This window comes from Panicum hallii, chromosome 3, assembly GCF_002211085.1.
Source record: "Panicum hallii strain FIL2 chromosome 3, PHallii_v3.1, whole genome shotgun sequence".
Classification (NCBI taxonomy): Eukaryota; Viridiplantae; Streptophyta; class Magnoliopsida; order Poales; family Poaceae; genus Panicum; species Panicum hallii.
Window position 1 is genome coordinate 13,450,117 of NC_038044.1, and position 21,375 is coordinate 13,471,491.

Sequence of the window (21,375 nt, forward strand, 5' to 3'; positions counted from 1 at the left end):
GAAACAGTTCTCGGGGCTGGAAATTCACCATGTGATTCGCGACAATAATGTGGGCGTGGATGTGCTCTCCAAACTAGGTTCTGATCAAGCTAATATCCCACCGAGACTATTCATTCACGAGTTGCATCACCCCTCCATCAAGGCACCAGACTCAAGTTCCATCGCTCAGGGTCCTAAGAAACCCGAACGAGAGGTTTTGATGATCGAGGTTGACTGGAGGGTGGCCTTCATCGACTACATCCAGGAGCGCAAACTAACCCCTGGCATCGACCCAAAAAGCACTGAAGCTACTCGCATCCTACGGCGCAGCAAAGGGTATATTCTAGTCGGGGCTAATCTGTACAAGTGTGGATCAACATCAGGCATACTCATGAAGTGTGTCAGCACGGAGGAGAGCAAAGAGATACTCCAAGAGATTCACGAAGGCGTGTGCGGAAACCACGCAGCTTCTCGCACACTAGTCGGCGAGGCGTTTCGATCTGACTTCTACTGGTTGACTGCTTTGGCGGATGCCGAAACACTCGTTCATCGGTGTACCAACTATCAATTCTTTGGTAAACAGCCTCATGTCGCAGCTCATAATCTCATCACTATACCATCTTCATAGCCATTTGCATGCTGAGGTCTGGATATGATAGGGCCTTAACAACTGCATCACGAGGTTTCACACACGTGTTGGTGGCCATCGATAAGTTTACCAAGTGGATTGAGTACAAACCAATCGCAACGCTCACGGCGGATTGAGTGGTTACTTTCATCTGCAACATCTTACACCGCTTTAGCTTTTCCAACACCATCATTACAGATCTGGATCCAATTTCCACTCGCATCAGTTCTAGAATTTCTATGAACGCAGTTCCATTGAAGTCAAATATATTTTAATGGCTCACCCGCAGGCCAATGGTCAGGTTGAGCGCGCCAACGGCTCTATTCTTGATGGATTGAAGAAACAACTCTACGATGAGAATAGCAAAAAGGGTGGCAAATGGATCAATAAGATCTCATCAGTAGTTATGGGGCTCCGCACACAACCAAGCAAAGTCTCAGGACAGTCATATTTCTTTCTCATATACGGTCTGAAGCTATATTACCAGCTGACGTGATGTGGAAGTCTCCACGACTGAAGATGTTCGAAGAAGGTGAGGCTAACACTACACAACATCTCGAGCTTGACTCAGCAGAGGAAATCCGATGCAACGTATTGTTCCAGTCAACTCGCTACTTATAAGGAGTTCGTCGTTACCACAACAGGAACGTTCAACGACGCTCTTTCAACTTTGAAGATATGGTTGTTCAACGAATCCAGGATGATACTAGACTACACAAGCTTAAATCATGATGGGAAGAACCTTTCATTATCCACAAAGTTACAGGACCTGAATCTTATCGCTTACAGTACTCTGACGGTCAGGAGGTGCCAAATTCTTGGAATATTGAGCATCTATGTTGTTTTCATTTTTTATCAACCGAGGACATCTTTTATTGATGTCTGGAGATGGATACTTCAGTACAACTCTATTTTACCGGTTCACGACTGGTATTACGCGCAAGTTTACTGAAAGGGCCAGTACCTAATTACTAGTTTCCGACTAGTCTCTTCGGTTACTGAAGGGGCTTTGTGCTCATACTTTCAGTACAACTCCATTTTACTAATTTACGACTAGTACTACGCACAAGTTTGCTGAAAGGGCCTCGCTCCCTTCTTTCTAGTAACATATACTAGTTTTTGACTTGTACACTGTGTTATTGAAGGGGCCTCGCTCTCATGACAAGAAGTTTAGTAGTTACGACTAGTTCTACACATGTTTGACTACTTCGACTATTTATCTTGACTACAATCCTCGTTAGGACTGACTCCGACTAGATGTCTTCATCAACAGTTCATGCACCAGCGGCTACTTGCTCGATGCCTGGGTTTGGGGGGCTAGCACCACTGTTCTGCTACAACTACTTTATGCTTATCATCGGGCTCTTGGCTCAAGGGCTTGATGGGACAAGGCACTCAGCGTGCCTCAAGAGATAGCTCTCATGTTTTAACACTGGACGCTATAAAACTACTTGACAATAGCCGATCCAAGAGGCTTTTTAATATTTATCTTGGGTAGATGTTTATTAACCATTATTTCAGGAATGTTATTCCAAAATAAGGGGTTTGTTCAAATTATTACCTAGAGGTCTTATTTAGTCATTGGCTCAGAGCACAAAGATTGATTTGAGAGGTAATTTTGGATGTTTGTTGGGGATGTTATTTGTTTCACCATTTTTTCAGGAAATTCATCCCGAAAAAAGAGGTTTTCATATTTGCTATAACAATTTGCCGTGTTCACCATCAAATCTTTACCGTCATTTATTGCATGCCACGATTCTTTGGATTCTTTATTCCAAAATCTTGGAGATTTGAATTCAAGGTTCGGGGGCTGCGGGAACGTGTCATCAGCGACTTATTTTTCAAATCTGCTGGAAGATAAGGACAGAAGACTCAAGATTAAATTGTCCCTCAGCCTGATTCTACGAGTCAACCTAAGGCTCGAGGGCTACTCCATATAGAGTGTGAGTTTAATCGCACCCCATATAAAGAAGACTGGACAACTACTCGGGGCATGAGCACCTCACAACCTCGACGCAACCAAGAAAGTAATCGGAGGACACCTTCAAGATGAAGTTCGGAAGAACTTGCAGAAGTACTCAGATGCCTACGGTACTCGGCTACGAAGAGCTCGGGGGCTTGTCAGACTCGGGCACACGGGACTGTCCACGTAGCACACTTCTCCTAGGATACGGGATGGGACATGGCCCACGCCCTACATCTATTGTAACTACTCGTAATGCAGTAGGATTACTCGTATAGTAGTGAAACTAGTCGGACACAGTACGAAACTACTCGAGAAGTACTCGGGTAGGACTCCTGGACGTGTACCCGACTAGGACTTACATGTAAACCTATCTTCCCAGAGCGGACAGGGACCCCCTTGGGGACCATCATCATCAAAGGCAATACAAACCACACGGGATGTAGGGTATTATGCTCTCAGCAGCCCGAACCTATCTAAACCTTTTGTTCCTTTGCACCTTTGAGTTCCTGATTTCGACGACACCCTACCTACAAACTCACCAAATCGGGGGGTATCCCTCGGTGGGCGTGGCGGTAAAACATCGACAGATGGCGGGCGGCGGCCAGGCCTTGGGGGAGCGGGAGGAGCGAACGGCCCCGATGGCCCGCGCAGGTGGTGCGAACAACGGGAGGGACGGTGGCGGCGCCTGGGTGCGGGAGGAGCGGGCGGTGGCCGGGCTTGGGAGCAGGAGGAATGGAGGAGCAAACGGCCGCGATAGCCCCGCGCGGGTGGAGCAAACGGGCGGCGACTGGCGGGCGGCGGTGGCCTGGCTCAAGCGTACGGCGGTCGGCCAAGGCTACGAGCTGACGGGAGATCAAGTGCCACCTACCGGCGGGAGCGCTGCCCACTAGCGGGAGATCGAAGCGATGAGGAGAGAAAGAAAGACGAAGGAAGAAGGAATGAAGTTTAACACGGATTATGGAGATTGGGACATCACGTGAACCGATTAGCAAGTTTAGGAATTTTGATGTGCATTTCCAGAGTTTGAGGACCGGAATGACACTTCTTGTTCTTGCCAAGTTGATGTACCGTCCGTGAATTTTACTCTCTTGGAAAATTAAATGTAATGTTCGACTATTTTTACATGTGTATTTATTCGCGAAGATCACCACAAGGAAATAACCAAAGATAAAGATAATGGTATTCGGACCAGACGAGCAACAAAGTCGTCTTCACCGTGCAACATGACCCGTGGGCATCGTTGGCACCCTCCCAAAATTGTGCTCCATATTGTTACTGGAGTACGGGCCGCCGCCCCGCCACTGCCAGTGGCGTAGTAGCCGCCGTTCACGTCGGCGCCGCCGGCGCGGGCCTCCTCCAGCTCGAGGCACTCCTGCAGCTGCTCCACCACGTCGGTCATGGTGGGCCGCTGCGCCGAGGCCTGCGCGGTGCACTTGAGAGCGATCTCAGCGGCCTTCCACACGCTGTTGACGTCGCGGCCACCGCACATGCGAGGGTCCACGACGCCCTCGATGTTCCCGCGTGCCAACTGCTGCCGTGCCCAGTGGATGATGCTGGTGGGCTCCGGGTCTCGCAGGATGGCCGGCTTCCCCGTGACCAGCTCCAACAGCACTACGCCAAAGCTATACACGTCGCTCTTGGTGGTCGGCTGCATCGTTGTCTGATACCTGCATGTTTGTGTTGCCTGAATTAATCACCAGGAGGAGAAATCTGCAGATAGGTTCAGTAAAAGGTAGTATGATTCAGAATAAGACGTACTCTGGATCAACGTATCCAGGTGTGCCAACAAGTGTGTTCGTAGATACATGGGTGTCGTTGTCGTGATTGAAAGCCTTGGATAAGCCAAAATCAGCAATCTTGGCCTCCATATTTGCGTTCAATAATATGTTAGTCGCCTTCACATCCCTGTGAATGAGAACCGGGTTGCACCCCTTGTGCAGATACTCCAGTCCTGCACATTGGGGTTCAGGCTTCAAGTAAGACCCACACTTACACTAACAGACGGCCTGCAAGGTCAACTTATCAATGGCGTACCTTGAGCTGATTCCAGTGCAATCCGGAGCCTCTGTCTCCAGGTTAAGTTCTTCCCTGTAATTTGATAAGAGAAATTCAGAATATCAGGTGAACGGAGGCACCTTTTCAAATGGTCCAGCAGGTGAAATTAACATACCTGCTATATGCTCTTGCAGGGTTCCTTCGGACATGTACTCGTAGACAAGTGCCATGTACTCCCCATCCTTGCAGTAACCGATCATGGAAACGAGGAACTTGTGATGAATCCGTGTTAATATCCGAGCCTAAACAAGCAAGTAGGATCAAATTCACTGAATATATCTTGAGAACAAACGTCTGTATTTGATAGTGTTCAAGAGACACTACCTCTGCAAGGAACTCCCTGTCACCCTGATTGGAAGAATGATACCGTAGTTTCACTGCAACTTGGGTGCCATCCTCCAAGAAGCCATCATAGACTTTCCCGAATCCTCCCCGGCCGATCATTCGCTGGAAGTTGCTCGTTATCATATCCAGTTCCTTGTACGTGAATCGACGATTCTCAATTTTCAATGAACTGCTGTGCCCATAGGCGTTGCTACTCAACTCATTCTGCGGCTTCACAGAATTATTGCTCATGGCTCCTTCATAAGCAAAGAATGGCACAACAATATATGTTTAGGATGCGTAACTAGACAAGATAAGGCAAGTGATGTGCTGATGTGCCAAGCCTGCTGATACCTCTCTTTTTTCGTCTTAGAAAGCAAAATGCTAATACTATCACCAAAACCACAACTAGTGGTATGGCAATGTAGACGCCTAGTTTGCTCTTGCCTCTCGCAGGCTGACATGAACTGGTGTAGTCGCAGAGGTTTGGATTATTACTATACCTATCAACAAGACGATGTAAAGATGTTTAAGCAAGCATGATCACGATATAGTCGTGGGGACACCGGAACAGTAACCTTAAATCTAGCTTGCCATCTAGAAATCTTTTGAGAAGTCCGGGGGTATTGATCCATTGAGCTGGTTACCTGTCAAATCTCTTAGGAATACCAAAAAAGAAATAAGATCGGTGTGAGACAGATTAGCGCATGGGATTGGGAACAAGAAAAAAATTGATGCCCTCAAAAAAAATTGATGGTAATAGTAGGTACAGTACTGCCAGTGAAGGTAATTGTGAAAGGACGTCAGGAATTGAGCCTGTTAAACTGTTATCTGACAGATACCTGAGAGATGCACCAGGATTTACCCTTTTTCTCCCCTCTTCTTCATATATCGACAAGCAAGGAAAAAGGAAAACAGATAGTGAGATCCAAACTTACAATTTGTGTAAAGCCTTAAGATCAGTGAATGAAGGCGATATATGTCCAGTTAGGCCACTGGAGGACATGTTTCTGCAAGTAAAAAAAAAGTGAAAGGGTTCGGTATTTCCTCTCCTCATATTGTCATGACTTTCCTGAACAGACTCATATTTCTGTATAGATTTGAACTCACAAGGTGGTGATTCTTCGATAGCTAGATACGTTGCCGCTGCATGTCAAACCATCCCAGACGAGGGCCTTTGGACCGCATGGGTCGCCCATCCAGTTCTTCTTCACCTGATACTTCTCCTTGATTGCGGAGAGGGCAGACACTGTTCAGCATTGCGCCACCAAAGTTTTCAGTAATGCGGCACAGCGCAAGCTCATATGCATATATGCCAACGTTAATAATTAGTGTCGCATGTATATACTTTACGTACCGTCTTGGGCGTCCGTGCCAACGTTGGTGGTGTTGATGACCGAGTAAACCTCGACGGCGTTGACGATGGGCGGCAATGTCGAGTTGGCAGCGGCAGAGATGGAGATCTCGTACTGGGAGTATCCCCGGTAGGGTTCCTCGTCGAACATGGCGTTGGTGAAGAGGTACTCTGGGCTAAAAGCGCTCGAGTACCATCGCTTGCCGTTGAGGGAGATGAAGATCTGGCGCGCTTCATTGCTGCTGAGGTTGTCCAGCTCGGCGAAGTACATGATCGCAATGTACCCGGGTGATGAGTCGCCTGGCCGTGGCTCGGGGTCCCAGGAGAACTGGATGTTCCAGGAGGCGTTGCGCGGCGTGATCGCCGTCTGCATCACCTTCGAAGGCACCTCGAACCCGTCGTTCCCTACGTTATTCTTCACCCGGCTTCTCGTCGATATGCCTCTCCATTCTGTCGGGTCGCTCCAAGGGAACCATAGTCGATCGTACGGGTCGTCAGGGTATCTAATGACACGCGAGACGAGACATCAGCTAGTGGTACGGCCCATCACGCGGAAGACAAGGGACATGATGGGGACGATCATTTGCTCACCTGATGCCGGCGGAACCATGTATATCAGCACCTCCTCTTGAGCTTTGTAGTGACGCTGAACTGTGCCCTGTTGTTTGGCCTGACGGGGAGGCAGCAGTATCATCATCAAACGGCCCGAAGTTGATCCTCCCGAGCAGGACTAGGCCCTGCATCACGTCCACCTGCGGGTACAGCGTGGTCTTGAGCGGCCTCAGCTCCAGCCCGGAGATGAACGTGAAAGATACTTAGGATCTACTAATCGTGTATTAGCTCGGTAAATGACTAGACAGTGCAACATTAGGGTTGATCGAGAGATTAACAGAGAGAGAGAGATGGTGAAGATGCCGTACCCCCTGTTGAGGCCCCTGCCTTGGCATTGTTGGCCATCGCGTTGAGGGAGAAGCGGATCGGAGTCGTGGACGAGGGCGTACGGGCGGCGGCGAGATCGAGGAGTGTCGGCGGCGATGGCGCAGAGGCCGGCGGCGGTGGTCGGTGTAGAGGCAACGGCGGTGCTTCCCGTCGCTTCAACGCCTCCCCTTAGATCGGATCACCTAGGGTTTTTGGTGGGGATCAAGCACGGCGACGAACTTCGTATGCCGTGCCCCGGCCCCCCACCTACTATTTAATATGGCGCTGCGCGATGGGGGCCCATGTGCCATTGACTTGGCCGTGCGCCCCCGATCGGGGCGCGGGTCTAACGGACTCCGGATCGGTCGTTGGACCGATCCGGGTCGAGATCAATCTAACATTCTCCCCTTTGATCTCAACTTACTTACTCACTTCTTACGTTCGATTTCATTCAGATCAGTGCATCGAGCATGCCTTGTCTCAACAGTTATTACTGCTGGATTAACAGCCACAACACACTTTTCTGTTTGAAACAGAACCGTACTTTTGGGCCCTTACTGTCCAGGAATCATAGGCTTTCCCGTAAACCCATGCCGGCTAGGTGTTCTCTGAACACATTGGGCGGTAAGCCTTTTGTGAGCGGATCCGCTAACATTTTCTTTGTGCTCAAATACTCAAGACTGATTGTATGATCCTGGATTTGCTCTTTAACAACATAAAACTTTATGTCGATGTGTTTGGCAGCTCCACTCGACTTGTTGTTGTGAGCGTAAAATACTGCAGGCTCATTGTCGCAGTACATCTTTAGTGGTTTTTCTATGCTGTCAACCACTCTTAATCCGGGTATAAATTTCTTTAGCCATTTGACCTGCCCCGATGCCTCATAACAAGCTATAAATTCTGCATACATCGTAGATGATGCAGTTACTGTCTGTTTGGAGCTTTTCCACGATATAGCTCCACCTACGAGAGTAAACACATAACCTGACGTGGATTTTCTATCATCCTTATCTCCCGCAAAGTCTGAGTCTGAATAACCCTCTATCACTAGAGATTCAGATCTCCTGTATGTCAGCATGAGGTCTTTCGTTCCTTGCACATAACGCAAGGCTTTCTTAACCATTTTCCAGCGTTCTATCCCTGGATTGCTTTGGAATCTGCCAAGTATCCCGGTGACAAAAGCTAAGTCAGGGCGTGTACATACTTGAGCATACTGTAGGCTTCCGACAGCTGAAGCATATGATACCGCTTTCATCTGATCGATTTCGTACTGATTTCTGGGACACTGAAATTTCCCATAACTATCGCCCTTGACTATAAGAGCAGGTGTTGGCTTACTCGCATGCATACCGTACTTCTTTAGTACCTTTTCTAGGTATGCTTTCTGCGATAATCCTAAAACCCCCTTATTTCTATCTCGGTGAATCTCAATTCCTAAAACGAATGAGGCTTCACCTAAATCTTTCATATCAAACTTTGAGGACAAGAATTTCTTTGTTTCTAACAGCAGATCAATATCACTGCTAGCAAGCAGAATATCATCCACATATAAAATAAGGAAAACGAATTTTCCATTCTTAAATTTTGCATAAATGCAGTTATCCTCCTCATTTTCTTTGAAACCAAACTTTCTTACTGTTTCATCGAATTTTAAATACCACTGTCTGGAGGCTTGCTTTAATCCATAAATGGATTTCTTTAGACGACATCCCATCTTTTCTTTTCCTTCCACGACAAAACCTTTCGGCTGTGCCATGTAAACGTTCTCATAAAGATCCCCGTTGAGAAACGCCGTCTTTACATCCATCTGATGTAATTCCAAATTATAATGTGCCACTAACGCCATTATAACCCTGAAGGAATCCTTGCATGAAACAGGAGAAAATGTTTCATTATAGTCTATCCCTTCTCTTTGCGTGAAACCTTTCGCCACAAGTCGCGCTTTATATCTTTCTATATTCCCTTTGGAGTCACATTTTGTCTTGTAGACCCATTTGCAGCCTACTGTTTTGGCTCCTTTAGGAATTTCTTCTAAATCCCAAACATCGTTGGTACTCATCGATTTCATTTCGTCTTTCATGGCTTCCAACCACTCAGACGAATGAACGCTTCTCATGGCTTCTTCAAACGAAGTGGGGTCACCCTCCATCTGAATTTCCTTGCTATTATAGATTTGATAATCACTCGAAATAGCGGGCTTTCTTATTCTTTGAGATCTTCTCGGTGCCTCAGCTATCGGCACTTCTTCCACTTGGGGCTGCTGTTGCTCCCCCTGATGCGCGGCTATCGGTTCTGTCGGATCCTGAAGGACAGGTTCCTGGTTCTGACTCGTCGCCCCAGCTGGAGAACTAGCAGCAGGTGCTGGCACCATAGGTGACGCAGCAACTGGTGAAAAGCTAGCAACAGGTGCTGACACCGTAGGTGAAGCAGCAACAGGCAACACGAAAAATGGATCTTGGATCATCGGAGTAGGTACAAAAACCCGCTTCTCCTCAAGATCAATCTTCCGAGCTACTGTGCTCCCCCTCATCATCTGATCCTCCAAAAAGACAGCGTGTCTCGTTTCTACGAACTTTGTATATCCGTTAGGACAGTAGAAACGATAACCTTTTGACTTTTCTGGATAGCCAATAAAATGACAACTTACCATCTTAGGGTCTAACTTTCCGATATTTGGATTAAAAACTTTCGCCTCAGCTGGACAACCCCACACATGTAAATAGTTTAGTGTAGGTTTTCTCCCTGTCCATAACTCGTACGGTGTTTTAGGCACCGACTTACTCGGTACGCGATTAAGAATATGAATAGCGGTTTTTAACGCCTCCATCCACAAATTAATCGGTAACGTGGAGTAGCTTAGCATACTTCTCACCATATCCATTAGGGTACGGTTACATCTTTCAGCGACTCCATTTTGCTGAGGCTCGCCCGGTGTAGAGTACTGGGCTGCTATTCCATTTTCCTGTAGAAACCTTGCAAAAGGTCCAGGAACTTGGCCATACGGGGTGTGACGACCGTAGTACTCACCTCCACGATCAGATCTTACTATTTTTATTTTAAGATTTTGCTGATTCTCTACTTCAGCCTTAAAAATCTTAAATTTATCTAACGCTTCTGATCTTTCTTTGATTGGATAAATATATCCATAACGCGAATAGTCATCCGTAAACGTTATGAACGAATCATAACCGTCTACAGACTTTATGGGGAATGGACCACAGATATCTGTGTGCACTATCTCCAAAACCCCTGAACTGCGTTTGGCTCCTTTCTTTATTTTCTTAACGTACTTTCCTTTAACGCAATCGACGCAATATTCTTCGTTAGAAAAATCTAACGGATGGAGAATATTTTCTTTAATTAATCTCTCAATTCTCCCCCTCGAAATATGGCCCAAACGACAGTGCCATAATTTCGCGGAATTTTCGTCGTCGCATCGTTTGCGCTTATGACTTGCGTCGTTAGTCGTACGTTCAATACTCGTAGTATTGCTAACAGAATTTACAGTCTCATGCATAGGCAACATATAAAGTTTGTCTTGTCGGATGGCAAGACCAACACACTGACTTTCAGATAAAATCTCACATTGTTCTTTGCCAAAATGGCACTTATAACCATCATCTACCAAGCATGATACTGAAATTAAATTTTTAGACAAAGAGAGTACATAAAGGACATTATGTAACTTGAGTTTAAAGCCATTCTCTAACTCTAACGTGAGTTGACAAACTGCTTCAACGTCGGCTCTAACTCCATTGGCGACTTTCAGCCATCTATCCCCTCTTTGTAGCATCGTCTTTGTACTTATACCCTGCAAAGAATTAGCAACATGAACAGTTGCACCTGAGTCAATCCACCAAGTAGATTTAGAATAACTTACGTACAGGGTCTCATCGATAAATGTGATGACATCCTCACCTTTCTTAATTAAATGCCGTAGAAAATCTGGGCAATCTTTCTTGTAGTGTCCCGTCTTGTGACACCACATGCATTGATCTTTTTCAATGTGTGGTTGATCTTTCTTTCCACCCTTGCCTGGGTGAGTCGAAGAAGAAGAAGAAGAAGAGGGACCTCGTTTGAACTGAGGTTTCCCTTGTGGCCTCGTATATTTATCTGAAGAGTTGTTTCTTTTGTTATGCCTAACATAGTTGAGCGTGTCACCATGCGAGGCTTTGAGTCTTTCCTCTTCTTGCACACACATCGCAATGAGCTTCTCTAAGTCCCATGTCTCTGGGCTGATGTTGTAGTTAACAACAAACGTCTCAAACTCTTTCGGCAGAGAAGCCAGAACCAAATGGACAACGAAAGCATGAGGAAGCTCCATGTCCATAGGTTTTAGCTTAGATGCCATATTGCTCATTTTCAGTATGTGCTCTCTCACACCACCACCAGTGTACTTATCATTGACTAACCTCTGAATCAGAGTCTAAGCATAAGCTTTTGAAGAGCCAACAAATTGACTCTCCACTTTCTTTAAGTACTCAACTGCGGTGGGGCAATCTGGGATTGCTCCCCTGATACTGTCTATGATGGAACTTTTGATAACCATCAAACACTTTTTGTTGGAAGAGATCCATTTTGCTTTCTCAAGATCAAACTTCATTTGAACATTTGCATGTTCTCTCTGACGAGCTTGCCAAGCGGCAGAGGTCTCTTCCGGATCCCTCACCAGTTCCTCAGGACAAACTGGAAACGGTGAGGTGATAGCGAAATCGATATCTGACAGTGCGAGTGCCACTTCTAGCTTCTGTGCCCATACCCCGTAGTTGGAACCATCCAACAGCGGTATAGCATTAATGAATGTCATGGCATTAGATCCTGAAATTTAAATCAAGAAAGGTGAGAACTGCTTTTATAAAACAATAATTGCATATCTCAATTTAACGTTGGTCAATATTTAAGATATACAATTAACTAGCTGCATTAATTCTAAAACACCGTTGGGCAGAATTAGAGCAAATGCATGGAAACTGACTTAAAAATTATAATACTGCTATTATCAACGTTGGTCAGAAAATAACAATATTATAACTATAGAAAACTGAAAACTGACTCCTTTAATTATAATATCTCGTTGGGTCTAAAATAATTAAAGGATATATCTTAATTAAGTGTGCAGCGGAAAAATAAATAGTTCTAACTTTCAGAAACATTCTTATTTCTTTCTCTCTATAGAAATTATCACGTTGGTGAAAATTAAATAGAGATTGAATCATGCATTAAGTGGTTAAAAGTGTTTCTGAGAAAATAACCAAAGTCTTACTGTGCACCCGCCCAAACCAGCACAAAATTCGGCCCAAAACGGCCCTGCACGGCCCGGCCCAGCGCGGCCAACGCGCGCGCGCGGCGCCTACCCGCGCACCAGGCCGCAACCTGGGCCTGGGCCGGGAAAGTGGCGTCCCGCCTGGGCCTAAAGAGGCCCGCGCGCCCGCGGATCGACCGCGACCGTCCGATCAAGATCGACGGTCGCGCGTCGACTTCGGCGGGTCAAAACCCCCGCACGCCCGCGTCTCTCGGAAAACCCTAGCCCATTTCGCGTTTTCCTCCGCTCGCTCCTCCCCGGCCGCTCCCCCTGCCTCCTCCTCGCGATGACGACGGAGGCGACGGCGCCGCCGCGGGCCTCCTCGCCGGCGTGCGCGCTCGCCTGTGCGTGAGCGCGCCGCCGTCGAGTGGGCTCGAGGCGGCCAGCTAGCCCGCGCACCACGGCATGGTGGATATCCGCAAGCTCGACGGCTCGGGATCTCGGTCCAGTCGACGGCGGTGGGGTGCCGGAGCCCCTGAGCGGGCGGCGGTGCTATCCCGTGGAGCAGGTAGCTCCCGGTGGCGAGGTAAGCCCTCTACTTTTCTCGATTTGGGGCTAGATCGAGGGTTAGGGTTAGGGTTAGGGTTCGGGGAATGCACGGTGCGTTCGGGTTCTTTCACCCCGAGGGGTTTGATTCGTTTGTCTGGCTTTCTTTCGAGTTGATGCAATTCCCCTCCTTCTACTTGCTCTTTCTCTCTTACCCGAAACTAATTCCGATTAGTGAGGCTAACTGATACCATTGAAAGATACTTAGGATCTACTAATCGTGTATTAGCTCGGTAAATGACTAGACAGTGCAACATTAGGGTTGATCGAGAGATTAACAGAGAGAGAGAGAGATGGTGAAGATGCCGTACCCCCTGTTGAGGCCCCTGCCTCGGCATTGTTGGCCATCGCGTTGAGGGAGAAGCGGATCGGAGTCGTGGACGAGGGCGTACGGGCGGCGGCGAGATCGAGGAGTGTCGGCGGCGATGGCGCAGAGGCCGGCGGCGGTGGTCGGTGTAGAGGCAACGGCGGTGCTTCCCGTCGCTTCAACGCCTCCCCTTAGATCGGATCACCTAGGGTTTTTGGTGGGGATCAAGCACGGCGACGAACTTCGTATGCCGTGCCCCGGCCCCCCACCTACTATTTAATATGGCGCTGCGCCCATGTGCCATTGACTTGGCCGTGCGCCCCCGATCGGGGCGCGGGTCTAACGGACTCCGGATCGGTCGTTGGACCGATCCGGGTCGAGATCAATCTAACAGAACGGCGTCCCGGAGCCGGTGTTCACCAGGCAGACCTGCACGGAGTCATCCTGCACGAACACGATGGCCTCGAGGACGATGGGGGAGTCGGCGTCCGTGACGTTCACCGTCGTCCACAGGTTGACGCCAATGTACAGGTCGAAGATGGGCGGCCGCCCGAGGCCGTCGTAGTCCCCGTACATGAAGCCGGCGCGGAGGAGGTGCTTGGACGCCGGAACGAGAGGGCCGAGGACGTAGCAGTTGCGCGCCCCGTCGGGGAAGCTGCGCACGTTGTGGAAGCGCCTGGAGAGCATCGGCGTCATGTACAGGTTCGCGATGTTGTAGTTGGATCCCGCGTCGATGAAGTCGGCGTCCGGGGCGTACGATATGTTGGTGGTGTCACTCACATAGCTCGCCTTCCCGGGAGGCCGCAGTCTATGCTGATGAATCCTGATCGAGGAGCCTTGGTTAGTTATGGCAGAACACAGGCGATGCAATTTACCATGAAGAATTAGCTTCTGGAGGACGACCACACCCGGGTCTGGTTTTTGACGCCGTTGCGAGTGGCCGGGTTGAATTTGACATACCGGTGGTATCAGCGCCCGCTTGAAGCACGCCGCCGGGGTTGGCAGCGACGGTGAGGCATAGAAGAAGCAACAAGGACCTCGTCGCCATTGCCATCATGGATCGCTCCATTGCGCAGGCAACCATATGGTTGAGGCTCGCGCTACTCCACCTATATATGTAGGCATATATATGTAGCCAGTTTAACTCAGCAAATACCAATACTAAACAAGCAAGTTACCAATCGATCGAACAGATTCTTTCGCTAGTTGGCGTTTGAACACGTCAGTAGCACCTTGTTTAGCCACGTTGATCAGATCACCACATGTGGAACCAGTAGCTGTAAGCCTGTTACCATATGGGGCAGGTCTAGTAGCTGGAGGAGCTCTGCCTCTACTACTTCAGTTGAGAAGAAATGGTTAGTGGTTCAAGTGACTCTTTCAAAACGAAAAATTGGTGCAAGTGACCACGGAAGGAGAGCAGAGCACGTGCATGAATGGAGTTCAGTGGACGTGGCCCTTAGACCTTTTGCAAGTGGGATACTTTTTTTGTTGACATATACAGCCAGTAGCATCGTGAGGGTTGTGTTTGTGAGATTCGCGCTTCTGAAAGACTCTATTTTAATAATATAAAAAGAAGATATTCTTATCAGTAATCACAGTGGCTATAAAAAAATCGTGTAAAAGATTGCAATTACAGATGAGTTTTGTAGATATAATCACGTCTATAATGTGAATGTCGATAGGTCAAGCCCCATCGTCTCTGAAGGATGTGCATCAGGGATGGTTCCAAAATCATATCCGCAGGCTCCAGCTGAGATCCATTATTAATGTAGTATTTAGTTGGATAGCGAAGTAGGATGGAACAGTTCCATCCCTAATTTTACGAATGAGATGGTTCTACGTTCGAGGGAGGGAACGGTTCCAATTTATATTTGGTTGGAGGTACAAAATGAAACTGTGATTACTCTGTTAACTATCGTTATGTAGGGTCCACCTGCCGGTCATCCAAATCTTTTCTTCCTCTCTCTCTTCCACCTTAGCTCCTCCTCCCGCCCGCGCTCCGCCCCTCCCTCCCTCCCTCCCAAGCTCTGGTCGAGATCCACCCCACGCGCTCCCACCCATGCTCCGCCCTTGCCCCCTCCCACCTTGCACCGGTGGAGCTCCACGCCCGCCACTCCCACCCGAGCTCCACTCCTCCCTCCCCTCTGAGCTCCGGTCGAGCTCCGCCACGCCGCTCCCGCCTGTGCTCCGCCCCCGCTGCTTCAGCCCGAGTGTTGCCGGAGCTCTACCCCCGCTTCGGTATTTTGTATCGCGGCTATTAGTCACGATCCGGTATTTTATATTTGCCCCCGGATTTGGATCGCAACTATTAATCACGATCCTGATCTTTGCACTTTGCCCCCTAACTTATACAGATTAGTCTTCCCACCTCCTCCTCTCTTTCGTGCTCGGCCGTTGGCCGGACGGGCGGACAGCTGCCGCCGCCGCCCACCGGAGGCCTCGTCGATCATCAGCTCGGAGCCGCTGCCGTCGATTTGTGCAGGAGGATCCGGACTCCAGATTACATCGAATAGTTTTCCCTCACTTCCCAGTTCCCCTGCTTCCCGCCCCGCGCTGGCTCGCTCGTCGTATTTCGTCGACCAGCCGTTTGAAGCTGCGAGTGTACCGTCGCCGTCGTCGTTGAAGAAGAGAGCCCGACCTGGCATGGTACAACGAGCTCCAGGTAAGCGCTACGGAAAGATTTCACTATGTAACATGTTGACCCCCGATGATGGGGAGTTGGGCACGCGGCAGGCCAGCGGGACTGGAGGACGGGCTGGAGCGCGGAGCTACTTCCCCCACGTTCCAGCCTGCCTGCGGACTGGCACTGCCGGCGAAGAGGTCGGGACGCACAGGTGGTTCGGACTGAGGCGGAAAGGAGCAGCTCCGATTGCGCTTGCGCGGGTTCTCCTGTGACCGAGGCGGGCAGGCGCCCGAGTTGTAGAGATTCATGCCGGGAGAGTCAAACTGAGTCAGTTCACATGATCACATGATCACACCAAAGACAAGACATGCGACATTCGGACTAGACAGGCACCAAAGTATTTAACGTGCAGCAGGACCTGTTGGTATCGTTGGTACCCTCCCAAAGTTGCGCTCCATCTCAAACGCGGTGCTGCTCTGGTTCACGTCGGTGGAAAGGCCAAAGCCGTCCGCGGCGTAGCCGTTGCGACCCGAGTACGGGTCGCCGCCGCTGCTGCCGGTGTACGAGCTGCCATTCGCGCCGCCGCCGGCGCGGGCCTCCTCGAGCTCGAGGCACTCCTGCAGCTGCGCCACCACGTCGGTCATGGTGGGCCGCTGCGCCGCCGACTGCGCCGTGCACTTGAGCGCGACGTCCGTGGCCTTCCACACGCCGTTCACGTCGTGGTCGCCGCGCATGCGCGGGTCCACGACGCCCTCGATGTTGCCCCGCGCCAGGCGCTGCCGCGCCCACTGGATGACGCTCGCCGGCTCGGGGTCGCGCAGGACGGCCGGCCTCCCCGTGACCAGCTGCAGCAGCACGACGCCGAAGCTGTACACGTCGCTCTTCGTCGTCGGCTTACCCGTCGCGTGGTACCTGCGCGTTTTGGTGGTTGCACGGATGAATCGTCCAGGAAACAATGGAGAACGTGGTGAGTGGTTTGATGAGACGGCTATCTGGATTGACGTACTCTGGGTCTACGTATCCGCGCGTGCCGACAAGCGAATTTGTGGATACTTGCGTTCCGTCCTCGCGATTGAAGGCCTTGGTCAAGCCGAAATCGGCGATCTTGGCCTCCAGTTTGGAATTCAGTAGGATGTTGGCGCCCTTCACATCCCTGTGAATAAGAGGTGGGTTGCACCCTTTATGTAGATACTCCAGCCCTGCATGCAGGTCAGCTTTCAGGATTTTAGCAGAATCAAATCTTCAGTAACAAACTGACTGCAAATGGAGCTCATAAATGGGTACCTTGCGCTGATTCCAGTGCAATTCTGAGCCTCCGTGCCCAGCTTAAGTGTCCTCCGTTGCGGCCATTTCCTACAAAATGGATTGGCGAAATAGAATTTAACATATATTCAACAAATGCACTTCAAAATGGCATTATGAACAGCATCTCGTCCAGTTTGAAGTGTTCCTTCCACCTTGCAACTGAAAGTGTAGTAACTGCTAGACGACTTTACCTACCTTGAATGTGCTCTTGCAGGGTTCCTTCTGACATGTACTCGTAGACAAGCGCCATGTACTCCCCATCCTTGCAGTAACCGATCATGGACACGAGATTCTTGTGATGAATCCGAGTCAAGGTCTGGGCCTGCACAGGTGATCAAGACTAGTAAAAATTCACGGAAAAGTTCTGTATGCAATCTTATATCTGCAGACCAGAATTCGTCCTACCTCTGCTAGGAACTCCTTAACACCCTGATTGGAAGAATCAGACCGCAGCTTGACTGCAACCTGAGTGCCATCCTCCAAGAAACCATCGTAGACTTTCCCGAACCCACCTTGGCCGAGCACGCGCTGGAAGTTATTCGTGATCATCTCCAGCTCCTTGTACGTGAACCTGCGGTTCTCTAGCTGCAGCGAGTTCTGATGATACGCATCGCCTGGTTGCGCATGGCTCGTCGGTGTCTCGTTTTGAGGCTTCACAGAGTTCGTCGTTCCTGAATGGCAGTGAGCCAGTGGTACAATGCAAGAGGCATCAGTTCTGTGTTCAGGATGGGGAGATTGCTAGAGAAAGCAGTTGATGTGTCACCTCGCTTTTGTCTTCTCAGGAAGCAGCAGAGTAGTACCACCACTGATACTATCACCACAACCAGAACTACAGGAACGGCAATGTAGATGGCTAGCTTGGCTAGCTTGCTCTTGCTCTTGCCTCTCGTCGTCTGACACGAGTTGCCGTTGCTGCAGAGGTTTGGATTATTGCCATATCTGCAAAAGGATGATGTAAAGATATCATTACTACTTCAATCAAATTGTCAAGCAGTACTGCAGTATCATGCTGGCTAAACATATCGAAAAGAGAATCAGCGAACAAACCTTAGACTCAGGGAGCCATCTTGGATTCTTTTGAGAAGTCCAGAGGGAATGGATCCGTTGAGCTGGTTGCCAGTCAAATCCCTGAAAGAAACCAAATGTCATCCATGTCAGTCAACATGATGCATAGGAACACTCAAATCCTCTCTGTTCTTTTCCTTGCATCCAAATTTTGGCAGGTTCGCAGACTTACAGAACTGTCAGGGAAGATAATTGCGAAAGAGAATCAGGAATTGAGCCTGCCATATTGTTGTGTGACAGATCTCTGCAAGGAAGGAACCACAATATGTCACCTTATTTTGTTTCAGATACACTACGAAGTTGGAAAAAAAAATCAAGAACTCGACTCGTACATGTATTGGATGGCCTTGAGATTTGCGAAAGAAGATGATATATCACCGTTCAGACCACTGAATGACAGGTTTCTGCACAATTTCCAGTGGGTCAGTTTCTAACCAAAGTGAATTAGCTTTCCTTTTTCTTTCCCATTTTCCACGAGCATAAGTCAGCAATGTTCAGAAAAAAAACTTGAACCTACTTACACGCCTGTAATCCTTGGAGGAGTGGAAATGGCGTAGCTGCATGTCAACCCATCCCACGCAAGAGTCTTTGGAACGCAGGGGTCACCCATCCAGTTCTTCTGCACATGATACTTCGCCTTGATCACCGTGATGGCAGATACTGTCAAATTGCACACGAGTTAACACCCGCTCTGCTTATGGCAGATACTGTCCGGTGATCCGCCTTGATCACCGGACTACTAGCTACATACCGTCCTGGGAGTCCGTGGCGACGTTGGTGGTGGGGATGACGGAGAACACCTCGACGGCGTTGATGATCGGCGGCAGAGTCGAGTTGGCGGTAGCGTTGATGGAGATATTGTACCGGGCGATCCCCCTGTAGGGGTTGCTGTTGTAGGTGGCGTCGGTGTAGAGGTACTCCGGCGTGAAGGGCTTGGGGTACCACGGCTTGCCGTTGAGGTTGATGTAGAACTGGCGCGCGGCGTTGCTCGGCAGGAGCTCCACCTCGGAGAAGTGGAGGATGCCGATGTACCCCGGCGTCGGGTCCTTGGGGTGCGGCTCGGCGTCCCAGAAGAACTCGATGTTGCTGGAGGCGTTGCGCGGCGTGATCGCCGTCTGCATCACCTTCGACGGCGCCTCGAACAGGTCCTTGTCCAGGTTCTGCACCCTCTTGGCCGTGGATATCGAGCTCCAGTTGGTGGCGTCCACAAATGGGTACCAGAATCTGTCGTGCGGATCGTCAGGGTACCTGGCCAATCGATCGTTTTCGTCGAGCTCTCACTTAGGGTGATTGGCGTCTTGGCGATCATGGTGATGGACCAGCACAGCAGGGTCTTTTGCTCACGTACGTACCTGACGATGTCCGTGATCTCGGTCGGGCCGAAGTTCATCCTGCCGACCAGGACCAGGCCCTGCGTCTCGTTCGCCTGCGGGTAGAGCGTGCTCTTGAGCGGCCTCAGATCCAGCCCGGAGATGAAGGGCGTCCCGGAGCCGGTGTTCACCAGGCAGACCTGCACGGAGTCGCCCAGCACGAGCACGATGGCCTCCGGGATCACGGGGTTGTCGGCCTCCGTGACGTTCACCGTGGTCCAGAAGTTGACGCCGACGTGGAGGTCGAAGACGGGCGGCCGGCGGAGGCCGTCGTAGTTGCCGTACATGAAGGTGGCGCGGAGGAGGTACTTGAGCCCGGCCTCCAGGGACCGGAGCGTGTAGCAGCTGCGCGCGCCGCCGGGGAAGCTGCGCACGTTGAGGTAGCGCCTGCCGAGCTTGGGCGTGATGTACTCGGCCGAGATGTTGTGGTTGGAGCCGGCGTCGGTGAAGGCGGTGTCCGGGGCGTAGGACAGCTTGGTGGCCTCGTCGACGTAGCTCGCCGTCCCCGGCAGGCCGCAGTCAATGCTGATGAAACCTGCAGCCGTGCACTCCTATGAGTTGTGGCCTGATCTCCTATTCCCCGTACCATCCAAAATCCATGCATGCGCATGCAGTAAGGTCTGGGAACTGGGAAGGGAGCGTACCGATGCTGTCGGGCTGGGCGCGAGCTTGGAGCGCGCCGGCGGTGGCGACGGCGGCGAGGCAGAGAAGCAGCAGCCACGACCTCGCCGCCGCTGTTCTCGGCGCGGATTGCTCCATTGCACATGCAAGCAGCCACCCAAGCATAGTATAATGTATGTGTTGGGCTCAACTAGGCGCTCCTTTTATACAACGGCGGCTCGGGGCACTCCTTCCGGAATCAGGACAGGACAGAGGGGCTCAATGATCCTCTCTTGCTAAGCACATTGCTCACATCAACACCACCCAACAGCAGCGCAGCTATCCCGCCACGCCCCCCAACGACGTTGCCGCTGCAAGTCGTCTCGACCGCCGCCTGCCTGGCATAGGACAAACACATGCACAAACGAGTCACTGGCGAGTGGGCCCTGATCTAACCGTATCCGGCAACCTTATCCGGGGACCGGAATGTCAGTGACCGTAAATGATACAGCCATACACATACAGCACATGGTTGGAGGGTTGACTTGCCTGGGTGCTGGTCAACTGCCTTGCTGGGGGGCAAGACTTTGGGGGTGGCGGTGGGCCCGTGAGCGCCAGTGGACTGCTGACTTTTTTGCGGCGCCGGAAACTGCGACGGGGATTTTGGAGGGAGCTGGGGCAGAGGTTGCTGTGGGCAGTTCGTGCCAGAAAGAGATCATTTTTTATGTAACGAAATAAATCGTTTTTTATAAAAATTATAAAGAAATCATCTGACAAAGAAGATTGCAGCAGCTTACATACCACATTTCGGCATTCGACGCGACTGGCGAAGCTGCACTCTTTATCGTACCGGCACAGGCAGTGAGTGCTATTTTGGTGGGCCGGATGATTTGCGCAAGAAACCACAAGACTTGGGTTCGTGCAACGCGTTACGGAATGTCATGGCAGGGCGCGTACTTGAGTGGCAGCACAGAAGCTCTTACGATGGGAAAATTGAAATGTCGAGATGGCATGGTCACACCTATATTACCCA

At 50.2% G+C, this 21,375-nt stretch overlaps 1 protein-coding gene and 1 pseudogene across 1 annotated transcript; both read right to left on the reverse strand.

Annotated features, from left to right (window-relative positions):
- Window positions 1-3,784: 3,784 nt before the first annotated feature.
- On the reverse strand, window positions 3,785-14,448 carry LOC112887866 (annotated as a pseudogene).
- Window positions 14,449-15,562: 1,114 nt separating this feature from the next.
- LOC112887863 (putative leucine-rich repeat receptor-like protein kinase At2g19210) lies at window positions 15,563-20,512 on the reverse strand. The gene is given in 13 exon segments (XM_025954146.1): window positions 15,563-16,944; window positions 16,946-17,201; window positions 17,287-17,355; window positions 17,503-17,629; window positions 17,713-17,978; window positions 18,071-18,246; window positions 18,355-18,435; window positions 18,545-18,616; window positions 18,705-18,776; window positions 18,894-19,032; window positions 19,124-19,620; window positions 19,725-20,277; window positions 20,387-20,512. Coding segments are annotated over 13 exon segments (2,964 nt in total). The 5' UTR covers window positions 20,502-20,512; the 3' UTR covers window positions 15,563-16,403.
- Window positions 20,513-21,375: the final 863 nt, after the last annotated feature.